Source organism: Pseudonaja textilis, chromosome 12, assembly GCF_049901715.1.
Source record: "Pseudonaja textilis isolate UNSWEBS1 chromosome 12, rPseTex1.2, whole genome shotgun sequence".
NCBI classification, from domain to species: domain Eukaryota; kingdom Metazoa; phylum Chordata; class Lepidosauria; order Squamata; family Elapidae; genus Pseudonaja; species Pseudonaja textilis.
In genome coordinates, this window is record NC_142001.1 from 6,379,499 (window position 1) to 6,392,508 (window position 13,010).

At 45.9% G+C, this 13,010-nt stretch overlaps 1 protein-coding gene and 1 pseudogene across 2 annotated transcripts in view; both read left to right on the top strand.

Moving 5' to 3' along the window:
* Positions 1-13,010, top strand: part of COL4A6 (collagen type IV alpha 6 chain) — a 182,497-nt gene that overhangs the window by 132,405 nt on the left and 37,082 nt on the right. Inside the window, exons 19-25 of one of the 2 annotated variants that reach the window (XM_087940928.1) lie at positions 2,368-2,517; positions 2,683-2,787; positions 5,225-5,382; positions 6,644-6,823; positions 8,096-8,279; positions 9,204-9,257; positions 12,015-12,086. In XM_087940928.1, coding sequence (XP_087797054.1) covers positions 2,368-2,517; positions 2,683-2,787; positions 5,225-5,382; positions 6,644-6,823; positions 8,096-8,279; positions 9,204-9,257; positions 12,015-12,086 — 903 coding nt within the window. The remainder of the gene's footprint in view (positions 1-2,367; positions 2,518-2,682; positions 2,788-5,224; positions 5,383-6,643; positions 6,824-8,095; positions 8,280-9,203; positions 9,258-12,014; positions 12,087-13,010) is intronic. The other variant, XM_087940926.1, reaches the window with a different exon arrangement.
* On the top strand, positions 6-2,103 carry LOC148124773 (uncharacterized; annotated as a pseudogene).

Consider the following 13,010-nt stretch of genomic DNA (forward strand, 5'->3'; position numbering starts at 1 on the left):
GATCCATGGCTGGTGAGAGAATCCAGGAGTATCTTTATGTAAGAAGCCAACTTCAAAGTATCGGAGGTGTTTTCTAATAAGTGTTGATCATGTCTCTAGAAAGACATGGCCGTCATGATTCTGACAAAAATGTCTCAGAAAATACCAAAGAGAAAAATACAGTGAAACAAAGAAGAAGGACTTAGAGGAACTTTTAATATGCTTCACATATTGGTGCAAAAAGTGGGAAATGGTGGAAAATGTAGTTTACTGATATTTAGAGTGGGTTTTCCAACTACCTGATATCCTTTGCTTGATTTCTGGAAGGAATCAATGAAATTATCTCCCTCTATCCATCCTTCCTGCTGTATTTCTGTTGTTCTTCCATCTTTCCTCACCCAGTTTCATCTTGATGATGATGATATCTGTTCAGTTGAGTCTGACTTGGTGATTCTATGAGCCAGGTCTTTCCACATCTTTTTATCTTGCACTTCTCTGAATTTTACCGTGTTTCTCCAGCATGTTTTCTAGGCATAAAATGAAATTAAGCCCCTCCCCCTAGTTTAAAACATGCAAAATTGGGGGGGAGGCAGGGGACTTACCATTAGGAGTGCCCCGCGGGCAGCTACGCCTCACTATCAGCCACTCCTAACACTATGGTGGAGCACAGAGGGCTCCCTTACCCCTTTCTTCACCGGGTCAGCAGGCGGTCGGCGTCGGCATGGATGTCCGGCAGCATTTCAGCCACTTCTCAGGCCTCCGTAGCTTTCACAGTTCCCACCGGTGCTGGCGCCTTTCTTGCCAGTGCCGCCCCCAACAACAGTGCCTGAGTCGCTCCCGCTTTTCCCCCATCCCCGTAACAACAGGAAAAAAATTTTTTTGAGGTACCTGGGAGCGCCACGCACTGCGTTTTGATTTAATCCCGAGCGGCTGGGTGGACATGAGAAGAGCTGAGCGAGCGTCTCTGCTGCTGCTACCCTTGGTGCTCCAGCCTCGGGCTCTGCAAGTTTGCAAAAGTCCCGGTGTGCAGCCCTTTCCTGCATTCCAAGTGCCCAGGCTGAGCTGCAGCTGTCTGTCTCTCGCCAGCGCCATCTCCAATAACAGCGGCAGCGGCGGCGGGAACCGTGGAAGTTACGGAGGTGGCTCCCCCACCCAAGAAGCGGCTGAAATAATAATAATAATAATAATAATAATAATAATAATAATAATAATAATAATAATAATAATGACAGCTGGTGTAACAAAGCACTACATGGGCAGTTCTTTGAAAAAATCCAAGGAAAAATAGATAAGGAAAAGACCTGGTTATGGCTGACCAACAGAACACTGAAGAAAGAGACAGAAGGCCTGATTCTTGCAGCCCAAGAACAAGCCATCAGAACGAATGCAATCAAAGCCAGACTAGAAAAATCTGCTGATGACCCCAAATGCAGACTCTGCAAAGAAGCGGATGAAACCATCGATCACATACTGAGCTGTTGCAAGACAATCTCTCAGACTGACTACAAACAACGTCACAACACAGTCGCTCAGATGGTCCTCTGGAACCTGTGTCACGACTACCCTCTGCCTGTAGTAAAGAACTGGCGGGATCATAAGCCTGAAAAAATGGTTGAAAATGAGCATGCAAAACTAGTGCGGGACTTCTGAATACAGACCGACAAAGTTTTGGAACACAATATCCCAGATATCACGATTGTGGAGAAGAAAAAAGTGTGGATCGTTGACATTGCCATACCTGGTGACAGCAGAATCGATGAGAAACAACTTGAAAAAAATCACCAGATATTAGGACTTGAACCTTGAACTGCAGAAACTCTGGCATAAACCAGTGCAGGTGGTTCCAGTGGTACTCAGCACACTGGGTGCTGTGCCTAAAGACCTAGGCAAGCACTTGAAAACAATTGGCGCTGACAAAATCACCTTTGGTCAGCTGCAGAAGGCCACCTTACTGGGATCTGCTCACATAATCCACCGATACATCATGCAGTCCTAAGCGCTTGGGAAGTATTTGACTAGTGATTTGTGATACGAAACCCAGCATAGTTATCTCATTTGCTGTGTACACTGTTGTTTTTGTTAATAATAATAATGATAATGATGGTGATGTGAGCTGAAGCTCAAAGTTAGTCAGAGAGGACATATCAGGCAAATCTCCACTAAAATATACTATCTCCTCCTCTCCTTGGTCCCAAATGCTAGCAGAATAGTTTTCTATGACTGTCCCGTGGCTCTTCCAATCCAACAGGAATGCTGAGTGTTGGCTTACCTGGCCAAGATGCCTTAAACTAGAAAACTATTGTTTTTAGCAGTAAACGAAGGAGCAGATTATGAGGTATGAGGAGAATGAATTGAAATGATAATTCCTGAAACATAGTCCTCATTTAGGTCTCCCAGGTTCAGTAGGAGTCCCAGGGATCCTAGGATTTAAAGGTGACCGAGGAGACCCAGGAAAGACTACAGTTGGATCTCCAGGCCTACCTGGGAAAGATGGTGATCCAGGGTTATCCGGAGCTCCAGGGTTACCAGGTGTTTCAGGTAAGTCCAAGATCATATACAACTTCTATTCTGCCCTGCTTTTGTGCATGAAAATTGGTCAGCTTTCTCTTTGCTGCAAGGAAATGTCATCTCTCTACTTGTCATGACTATATGGTTTTCTAGATCTTTGTGGATTTAAAAATCTTTTTTTTCCCCAAAATGCAGAAACAATACACACAGCAGGCGCAGTCTTTAGTGGTGAACCTGGGGTACCAGGTATCCCTGGACCAAGGGGACCCCCAGGAATCTTTGGCTTAAGAGGGTATAAAGGTGAGTAGAATTCTCATTGTCTGAACATTCCCCCAATGTTCCCAAGTACTCAATCGTTGGTTTTTTCAGAAGGAAGCAGCTATAAAATGTACCACAACATTTTACATGAATCCACTTGTGCAATATTTGTTTTTACTTCTTGGCGTGAGTAATGGCAGAATTTTCACTTTGGTTTGGAGCAAAGCTGGCTGAGGAATTCTGTGAGTTGGTGTCTACAAGTCTTAAAGTTGCCAAGGTTGGAGACCCCTGGTTTGTAGGATCCATGGCCCAAAGAAAACCTTCTGTTTAGGAAAACATGAACTTCATCTATTTATCTATGCAGCTATATAATTTTACGTACTATACTTACGTCTGTAGACTAGAAGCAAGATGCATAAATCTTCCCACTCCTAATCTAACACTTTAAATCACTCTCAGAACTTGGAGGAAGGAGCCAGGTTAATTAAGAAACCACCAATTCCTGTGATCTGAAGGAACAAATGCTAGGATACATCCTTTCAGCATCTCCCATAAACCAAAGATAGACTGATAAGACAAGATTTAATACTGAGTCAGGAATATGTTTTGGGGACATGGGTATTAACCTGCTTTTGGAAATTATTTTGCTTAGAGCGAATTGAGTACAAGTTGTCCTTAAGTTGCATTAATGTCTGGTGACCTCATGGACACATTTATTTATTTATTTATTTATTTATTTATTTATTTATTTATTTATTTATTTTATTTTGTCAAGCAATTATAATGTAACAGGTATAAGTATAAACATAGTTATTAATACATGAAATGTATACATATAAGAAAAAGAAAAAGAAAAAATAGGACAGGGACAGTAGGCACGTTGGTGCGCTTATGCACTACCCCTACAGACCTCTTAGGAAAGGGGTGAGGTCAATAATAGGCAGTCTAAGGTTAAAGTTTTTGGGGTTTGGGGAAGAAACCACAGAGTCAGGTGGAGTATTTCAGATGTTGACCACTCTGTTGCTGAAGTCGTTATTTCCTGCAATCAAGTTTGGTGCGATTAACCTTGAGTTTGTATCTATCGTGTGCTCTTGTATTGTTATGGTTGAAGCTGAAGTATTCATTGACAGGTAGGACATTGCAATATATAATTTTATGTACTATACTTAGATCAGACCGAAGGTGGCGTAGTTCTAGGTTTTCTTGGTCTAGAATTTCGAGTCTGGTAGCATAAGGTATTCTGCAACGAGTAGAGGAGTGGAGAACTCTTCTTGTGAAATATTTCTGGACTTTCTCAACTGTGTTAATATCAGATACGTAATGTGGGTTCCAGACTGATGAGTTGTATTCGAGTATTGGTCTAGCAAATGTTTTGTATGCTCTAGTTAGTAGTGTGATATTACCAGAGAAAAAGCTACGTAGGATTAGTTAACAACTCTTAATGCCTTTTTGGCTATATAGTTGCAGTGGGCTCTAGCACTTAGATCATTAGAGGTGAGTACTCCAAGGTCCTTGACAGAGTTTGGATCTGATACAAGGCCTTGACTATTCAGCTTATATTTTATTTTCTGATTCTTTTTGCCAATTTTTTTTTTGCCAGTATACATTTCTGTAGCGTTTCATTTTCCAGAGATCTTCCAGCCAAATACTAAGGAGTCCAGTCCCTTATTAGCTTTCCAGGATCTGCCAATTGCCTGGGCATTATGTATCTGTAGAAGCGTGTATCCCTTCATTTAACCCGTGAGCATGACGGGCGAATGTATTCACTCACTCCACAGAAGAAACTTGTTCTTCTCTATTCTACCACTTCCTTCTATTGCTGCACCATAGAGAGTGTCTCAACTTACTGCATCTCTGTATGGTTTGCCGATTGCACAGAGGCAGATAGGACAGCACTCCAGAGGGTTAACGTCATTGCCCAGAAGATCATTGGTTGCCCTCTCCCCTCTTTGGAAGCTCCTTTATAGCTCCTACTGCCTTAAGAAAGTTCAAAACATCCTTCAAGATCCATCTCATCCTGGGCACTCTTTTTTTTTTTAACTATTACCATCTGGCAGACGGTACAGGATAATAAAACAAGAACAAATAGGTTGAAAACAGCTTCTATCACAGGGCAGCTCTGTTGAATTCTACTGTATAGTGCAATATTAATGCAATATCAGGGGTTTTCAATTCAATATATAGAATGTGAAGGATATGTGTTTATTTTCCGTCATAATGTACACTGAAGATGGTATTTAATTTCATTGTACAAGGTGCAATGAAAATAAAGTAAACTAAATTAAACTAAAACTAAACTCCTGATTCTACATTTTTGGCTTTTGTTAACACAAAAGACACACACAGAGAGAGAAACAACTAAAATACAGATACCAGGTTTCACACTTACAGGTAGAATTTAAAAAAAAAAATCCTGATTTGAGCTCACAACTGTGGTGTGGTTTTGGCTCATGTCTGAAGTGAATAATTGTTTTCCCAGGGGAAGGTGGTGATTGTGCCTGTGATGGAGGAATCACAAGAGTTGGCTTGCCAGGGGAGTCGGGCAGCCCTGGCCAACCTGGCAGACAAGGTGATATTGGGCCAAAAGGATCCTTGGGAGATCCAGGAACTGGTATACTAGGTCCCCCTGGACCACCAGTAAGTAAATCATGGATTTCTTTTGTTTGGTAGGGAAGACTGTCAGAAGAAATTAGAAAGGTTAGATAAGCTTAATTTAAAAAAAAACACCTTTTTTGTTTGATGGGGGAAATGAAATCCATCCTTAGAAGGCTGTTTATGGTGGATGGCCATATGTAGGACATGTTCCCCTGTCTCGAAAGAGGATCGGGCAAGGGTAATATTTTGCTGGGAGTGTCAGCTTTGGAAGCCCTATTGACACCAGACCCTTCCACACCGCCACATTCTTGAGCCTGGGAAAATGGGAGGGGGGATTTCTTGGAGTGTATGTGGTTAGACATAATAGCATTCTTCTTCTAAGTCAAGGTCATGTTATTTCTGCACCTGGGTGAGGGGAAGCCTAAAGTTGGGACGGATGGTGATTGGGGCATGTGATGCGATGATAGGTGCGGGGGAGGGGTGGATTTGTAATTTTTTACTTCCTGCAAGGAAACCTGGAACTTTCAGATTCTGGATTTCCCAGATGTGTCAGTTTACTATCCAAATAAACCAGAATTTTTGAGAAGATGTCTGTCCCGGAGTTATTTGTTGGAGTGGAGGTTTTCTGGAATGCTGACAGGAGACTAATAGATTACTCTTCATCTCTAGCTATCTTGAAGAGATCACCGCTATATGTTCCTGAAATAAAGAACTGTACTGAGGGGCGAAGTTGAAAGAGGGATTGGCCTAGAATCTCTGTGTTAGCAAAGTTAGTTGAGAAGATTCCTATGCATAAGCATGAGTAGTAATAAATCAATTTACATGGACCTTTACATGTGGACCTGATCTTTCATGCTAATATATGCACAGAATTTACTGTAGGTCATAATTTTATTATCTGATTCATATTGAACACCAAAAGCAATAAAAATAAAAACACAGCATGTCCAGGGCCAATCTGGTTTAAACAATAACTCCTGAAGACTTCCCAGGTGCACCAGACTAGAAACATGACCAGATAAGCGAGTTCTACCTTATTCTAAGACTACATTAACAGAATCTTCCAAATCTGAAAGTACAAATCTCCCACCGTCTTTTTTTTCACAGCCTGAGATATTAGTGAGGCTTCTTTCTGAGGCTCTTTGTCCATTATGGAGCTGCAGGCTGTGTCCTCTCTTATCTGATCATTCCCTAGACAGCGTCTTTTATCCTCATCTCCCAAGATCATTCTACATGCCATTTCACTCCTGTAGTTAATGAGTACACCGTCTGTTTTTTGCTGAACTCTCTGTTTGTCTTCCAGGGTTTCCAAGGTCAATCTGGTCTTCCAGGCCTTAAAGGACAAAAGGGGGAACCGTCTTCAGACTCAGGCAGAGGCCCTCGAGGAGATCCAGGGAATGTTGGACTCAGGGGTCCTTCAGGGAAACCTGGCACTCCTGGTAGGGATGGCGCGCAAGGTGTCCCAGGTCCACGTGGCCTTCCGGTAGGTTTGTCCATCTTGGAGCCCTTTGCAATTAAATGTAGTCCCCTAACTGGCATCCAGAGCTGTTGAGCTTCATCACTTCGAATCCCTAGCCAGTATAGTCTTCCTGGCTATGGATTATGAGACCAGACTGCTTTCCTTTGATGATGTGAATCACTATCAGTGGTGGGATTCAGTGGTTTGCACCGGTTCGCCCAAACCGGTAGCAAGGATTTGGCGTGGGTTGTTGAAACAGTAGCAACTTCTTGCTGGCCACGCCCCCAACCCGGTTGCCTGGTCACCTCTCGCTCGCTCACCTCACCGCCCGCCTGACGTTAGCCTGCCCAGTCACTCCTGGGAGTATTTCTCCCCCCCCCATGATCAGCTGTGGCGGGATTCCCCTCACTTACTTGCTGCTTCACCCAGGAGGTTTCCCTGAGGCCCAGGAAGGCAAAATAAACGACAAACCTCCGCCCCCTCACTCTATTTTTGGACTTCTTGGGCCCCAGGGCGGCCTCAAAACGAAGCGTGGGGTTGCTGCATGCCCCCCCCCCACCCCAGGCTGCGTTTTTTGCCTTCCTGAGCCCCAGGGAAGCCTTCTGGGATCAAAAACGCCCCCTAGGAGGCTTCCCTGAAGCTCAGAAGCCCCCCCCCAAAAAAAAACACAGGGGGGCACTGCAAAAAACAAAAGAAAAAAGAAATCAGCCATGCCTACCTAGTCACATGACCACACACCCCTAGCCACGCCCACAGAACCGGTAGTAAAAAAAAATGAATCCCACCACTGATCAGTATGTACAACTTGTCACGTTTTTGTAAACTCTTCTGCCTCGATTAAAGGGCTGACCTTTAGATTAGATGTGGTGCTATTTCTGGGAGAAGATAAGATGATGAACCATCCCCACCCCCAACTGTTATCTTACAAGAGCTTTTCATCCACCTATAATTGATTCTCCCCCCGCCCACTTACCTGGCTGCTTCTTGCATACCATACCAGGAAGCAAAAGGTCCTGGGATACATCCTGTCCTCAAAGATAACTGCGGCATCAGGGATCTGCCCTATTTTGGGAGGGCTTGGGGACCGCCTTCGTTCTTTCTCCAGTTCAGGCCAAACTCCAAGCCGGAGGTTTGCAGATTCATCTTCCTGAGAGGTGGGCTTTATCAACCCTCAGGACCTTTGCTTCCAAACCAAGAGTTTTTCTCTTGATAACTGTCCTAATCATCGTCCTTGATGTGGGGATTTCTCCCTTCTCCCTAGTGTCTTTTTTTTTGTGTGTGTCTCTGTGCATTTAGGGTGATGATGGCTTTGGCTTCCCAGGGGACAAAGGTTTCCCTGGATTACCTGGCGCAAAGGGGAAGCAGGGTGAGATTGGCCTACCTGGCATTGGTTTTCCGGGGCCAAATGGACGTTTTGGACTTACGGGGGATCCAGGGATCAGTGGAATTCCAGGACAACCTGGACCTCCAGGGCCACCGGGTAAGTTATGTGGGGATGAATCTGACTTTGGATGGATCACCGCCGTCAGGATAGTGGATCATTCAGGTTGTTAGATACGGATTTGGAGAGCCAAGTTCAGGTCCCCACTAGAACCTGAGAGTTAACAGGTGCCTCTGGGCGCCTCAATCTCAGCCCAGTCTATTTCACAGGACTACTGTGGGGATAAAGTTAGGGAAGACATCCCGTCCCCAAGTAAGCCACTCAAGTTGCCTGAGAAGATTGCATTTAGATCTTCTTCTCATAGAGCTTGAGGTGGTTTTGCAGATGTAATGGTGGATCTAAGCTTTCCTAAAACAAAATAATTGGATTGTGATGATGATGATGATGATGATGATGATGATGATGATGATGATAATGATGATGATGATGACGACAACAACATAATCTTTTCCCTGTGGGATTGAGTCTTCACATTGTGCTTGGGATCCACCTTGACTTGACCCAGAAGGCAAAGACCAACCCCATGCTGATTCTTTGTTTTTCACCCAAGGTTTCCCCTCAATAACTGTATCAAAGGCAGCATGGCTATTCTTCTACTGCGGGTTTAAGTTCATTTAATTTGTACATCTATATATGAATTGGGTCCTTCATCAAGGGAGGGGCTTCATCTTGCAGGCTTTAGTGATAAGCCTGCTAAAGGCCCAGGGGAGCCCAGGTTTTTATGTCGCCCCGCCCCATTGTCCACCTTGTCTCTCAATGTGATGCAGGCTTGTCTTCTAATGGCTTTAGAACTTCTAGCTCTTACGACGACTGTCTGGGTGGATTAACCCTGTGTATCGTCCCTGTGAACCTCGGCAGCTTGGGATGCAAACCAACCTTCTCTTGGGTTATCCTTTCTTTCTCTGCTCGTCCTTTCCCATCGGCTTCGTTTTTAACTTGTGCTCCTTTGCTTAACCGGTATAGGTGATTGCTGCTGCGGTGAGGAGGTTGGTAATGGAGACTTAGACGCTCAGGGAGGTGAGAGCGAGGTCCTGGGAGCTCAAAAGGGACGGGGGCACCTTCTTCCTTCCTGTTACGACACAAGGCGCTCTCCCCCCTCCCCCCGAACACACGCACATATGCACACCCGGGAGCATTTTGTTCCACAAAGTGGAGATCCTACTTGATGGACAAAGTCATCTGTGTCAAGGGGCACCATCCATCCCTGGGGGGGCTTGCTTACCAGTGCTTTTCTCCTCCCCCTGCCCCATTTCAAAGTCGCGCACTGCCGTGCTTGGCATCTGCTTCCCTTCTGGCTGTGTGTTCTTGTACCTTGCTTATTGCATGAAGCTGGTCGATGGCTTTGGAAGACGTGAGTACTTGGCCCCTGGACACTTGATACTGTGGCTGCCAAAGGACCCAGCGCCACTGCCCTATTCCATAGATTAAGATGTTTATCACTCAGCAAAGGATTGGATTGACGTTCACCTGTGCATTCACTGGGCTGGTGCTCATTTGGGCGGGATGTTCTGGTAGTTGCTGTTTCACGGGAGCTTAATAAGGCAAGGAGGGGAGGTTAATTTGGGGGAAGGAGGGAGGGAGGGAGGGGGGGGAAGGGAGGGAAAACCTTAAAAGCCCCTCTGCTGTTTTCCTTTTGATTTTATATCAGTAAATAAAGTGTTTGGCAAATCCTAAATCAGGATGGAGGAATCAGGAGCCACAAGGGGACTACAAAACCCTTTCCTTTTGTCATGCTTTATGTGAAAATTTGCACAGTTCCACTCTGCTTCTTTTAGGACTATGAAAATGAGATCATCCGCAGAAATTGAAACCATTTAGAACATTCTTGGGCCTTGGTGGTCAGGGACAAGCAACCGGAACCACTCGGGAATAGTCCAAAGCAGACACTTTATTGTTAACCCCCTAAGTTACAAGAATCTCCCCAGATGGATTGCATTTCCTTAAGAATGGCCTTCTGGGGGAAGTTAAGTTGCTGCCTTCTGCCATGGAAAGAAGACTCTAAGCTCGGCTCCTTCTTAATGCTTCCCTCCAGCCCTACTGCAGGTTCCACCACAAGATACAGGGACATCCCTCAGTCATTCGCTCCATTGCATTAGGTGCTCCTTGCCTCAGTCTTTCCTGGCCTGACTTTATGGTAGCTAATGGTACGGTTTTGCTACGGCTAGTTTAATCTCTCCCTGTCAGCCTAGCTCAGGGGTGTCAAATTCAAGGACCCGTGGGCTAGATCTGGCCTGTGGAAAGTTTACATCTGCTCCACAGGGCAGCCCTGGAAACAGCAAAGGAGCGGCCTGTGGTGCCTCTACCGGCGAAAACGGAGCTTGGAAGGGCCGTGTGTGACTCTCCCAGGCTCCGTTTTCAGCTGCAATGGTCTGCTGCAGCCCTCTCGGGAGAACCACCCAGTTTGCCCTCCTGCAAACACCATGAGCAACCTGGCCAAGAAGAGTGAGAAGGGCAGCAGCAGCCTTGAGGATGAGGAAGCCCAGCCAAGCTCCCCCTTGGGGAAGCGGGGCTGGGCTGAGGGATCCCGGTGCCATGGGAGCTTGAAGGCCAGGCTGGGCGCTTGCACCCTGCAGCCTAGGGCTCTGGACAGCCTGCGCTGACATCCAGGGGTCCTCCGAGTGGCCTGAGAAGGATGGTGAGGCTCCTCTGGAGCACAAGGGTTTGGCCCTCTCCCTGGTCTCACCTTCCTTCTCTGGAGACAGTGGATCCCACCAGCCCCACCCAGGACACCACAGGTTCCCCCAACACGAGTGATATTGAACTGGCCACGCCCACCCTTGCCACACACATTCAGCCCCCCACAAGATCAAACACAACCCTGATGCAGCCCTCAATGGAATCAAGTTTGACACTCCCAGTCTAGCTGCTTACTCACAAATGCCCTCATAGCTACTATGAAAGTTCAACATGAGCCAACCAGAAGCTGTCACTACTCTGGTGCTAAAATAGTCCGGCTGGGTTTTATTTCATGCAGTGGCCAACTAGATGCCTCTGGAATGCTCACAAGCTGGAGGTCAGGATGAACACTGTTCTACCGCAAGTGGTATTTGAAGGCGTGCCAGTCCCCTACTTGGGAGTAAGCTGGAGTCTTCAGACACCTCGTTGTCCTCTACCATTAATCAATCCCTCTTGGAAGTCAATTTTTTGGGTACTGTGTCCAAAGGGACTACCAGAATCTGCCTCCAATTATGATTGCAGCATCATGACAATCCTACAATGGAAGGTTGGACTCTCCAGCAATCTGACCATCACATTTTGGAACTGTTGTAACTTTCAGGTCATCTCCAAAAGCTGCATTATATAGAATACATTGCAATCACCAGTTGTGATCAGCTGTCCATCATGCTTTTTTTAAAAAAAGCAAGATAAACATTATGCTAGCTGCAAAATTGCCTTAAATCCAGGTGTGAAAATCTTAGGGCACTATAATAGGTTTGCCACTATGGGGACAAAGGGGAGGGGAAAAAATGGGAATTGGAGGTTGAAGGCATTCTGCCTACAGAAAAGCAGACTACACTGCAGATAATTACAAAGAAAATTAGCTCTGTTTCTTGTCAGTGGCCCAGAATCACCGGGGTGCAACAGTCACCACCTGACCAACATCACACATGCAATTGTCCCTAAGCCACAGAACAGGATTTGAGCACTTTATTTTCTGGTAGATCTTGAGATGTGGGCATTGTCCCTGTTTCTAGGGGACATGGAAAAAGTCCTTACAAGTTTTGTTCAACCCAAAAAAGAAGAACAAAGTTTTAATACATTTTCTGCCTTTAGGAGAAACTTTGCCCTGCATAATCCCTGGAATCATTGGTCCACCTGGACTTCCTGGACCTTTAGGGTTTCCAGGTAGGTAGCTTTGGGCTTTAAGCCCAGTTTCTTCTAGCAGTCAGAAGACATGATGAAAACTCTTTTGATTTCACGACATGAGGACAGACTTAACCATAGTTTCAATTGGGAAAACGTGGCCACCCTAGACCAAGTTGCCAAGTCCTGCTAGGCCTGCATTCTAGAAGCCTGGCATCAGGCGGGCTGCTACGGGTTCACCCAGGTTTGAGATGTAGCTAATGTTATGGCTGGTTCAAGAGAACCGCCAGATTCTACCTCCGGCCCACCATGTCCTGCCCCGCCCACCGCGCCCCGCCTTGGAGTCTCCATGCAGCTCATTTTGGATGCGAGGTAAGTGCAGAGCTTGTGTAGAGGCTCAGGGAAGGCAAAAATTGGGCCTTCCGGAAGGCGGGAAACAGGCCCATTGCTGGCCTCTGGAGGACCTCTGGAGCCCAGGGGAGGCCATTTTCGCCCTCCCACAGGCTCGAGGAAAGCCTCCGGAGCCTGGGGAACGTGAAAACATTAACCCCACGCCCCACCATGATGCAGGAGGCCGACTAGGCCACGCCCATCCAGCAACCGGGTAGAGAACCCATTGCTGAAATTTTTGAAGTCCACCCCTGCTTGGCATTCTGTCTAATTAGCTATCCATAGACATATAGACATTAACAAGACTATGCAAAAGAGATAATCAACAAAAAGACTCCAGCATCTCTCCACCAGCCACCAGCACCCAGATCAGCATAGATTAACTCCAAGGTTAACCTCAGACCTACCATCAAATAAACAGTATCCCAAACAAGAAACATCCAGAAAAGCCAACAGCAAACAGCCCGACCAAAGGAACCTCATCTAAGACCAACTCCCATTAATACTGACAGGGCAAACCACTAGACCAGTGGTTCCCAAGCTTTTTTTCGCCCCGCACCCCTAAAGAAATTTCAC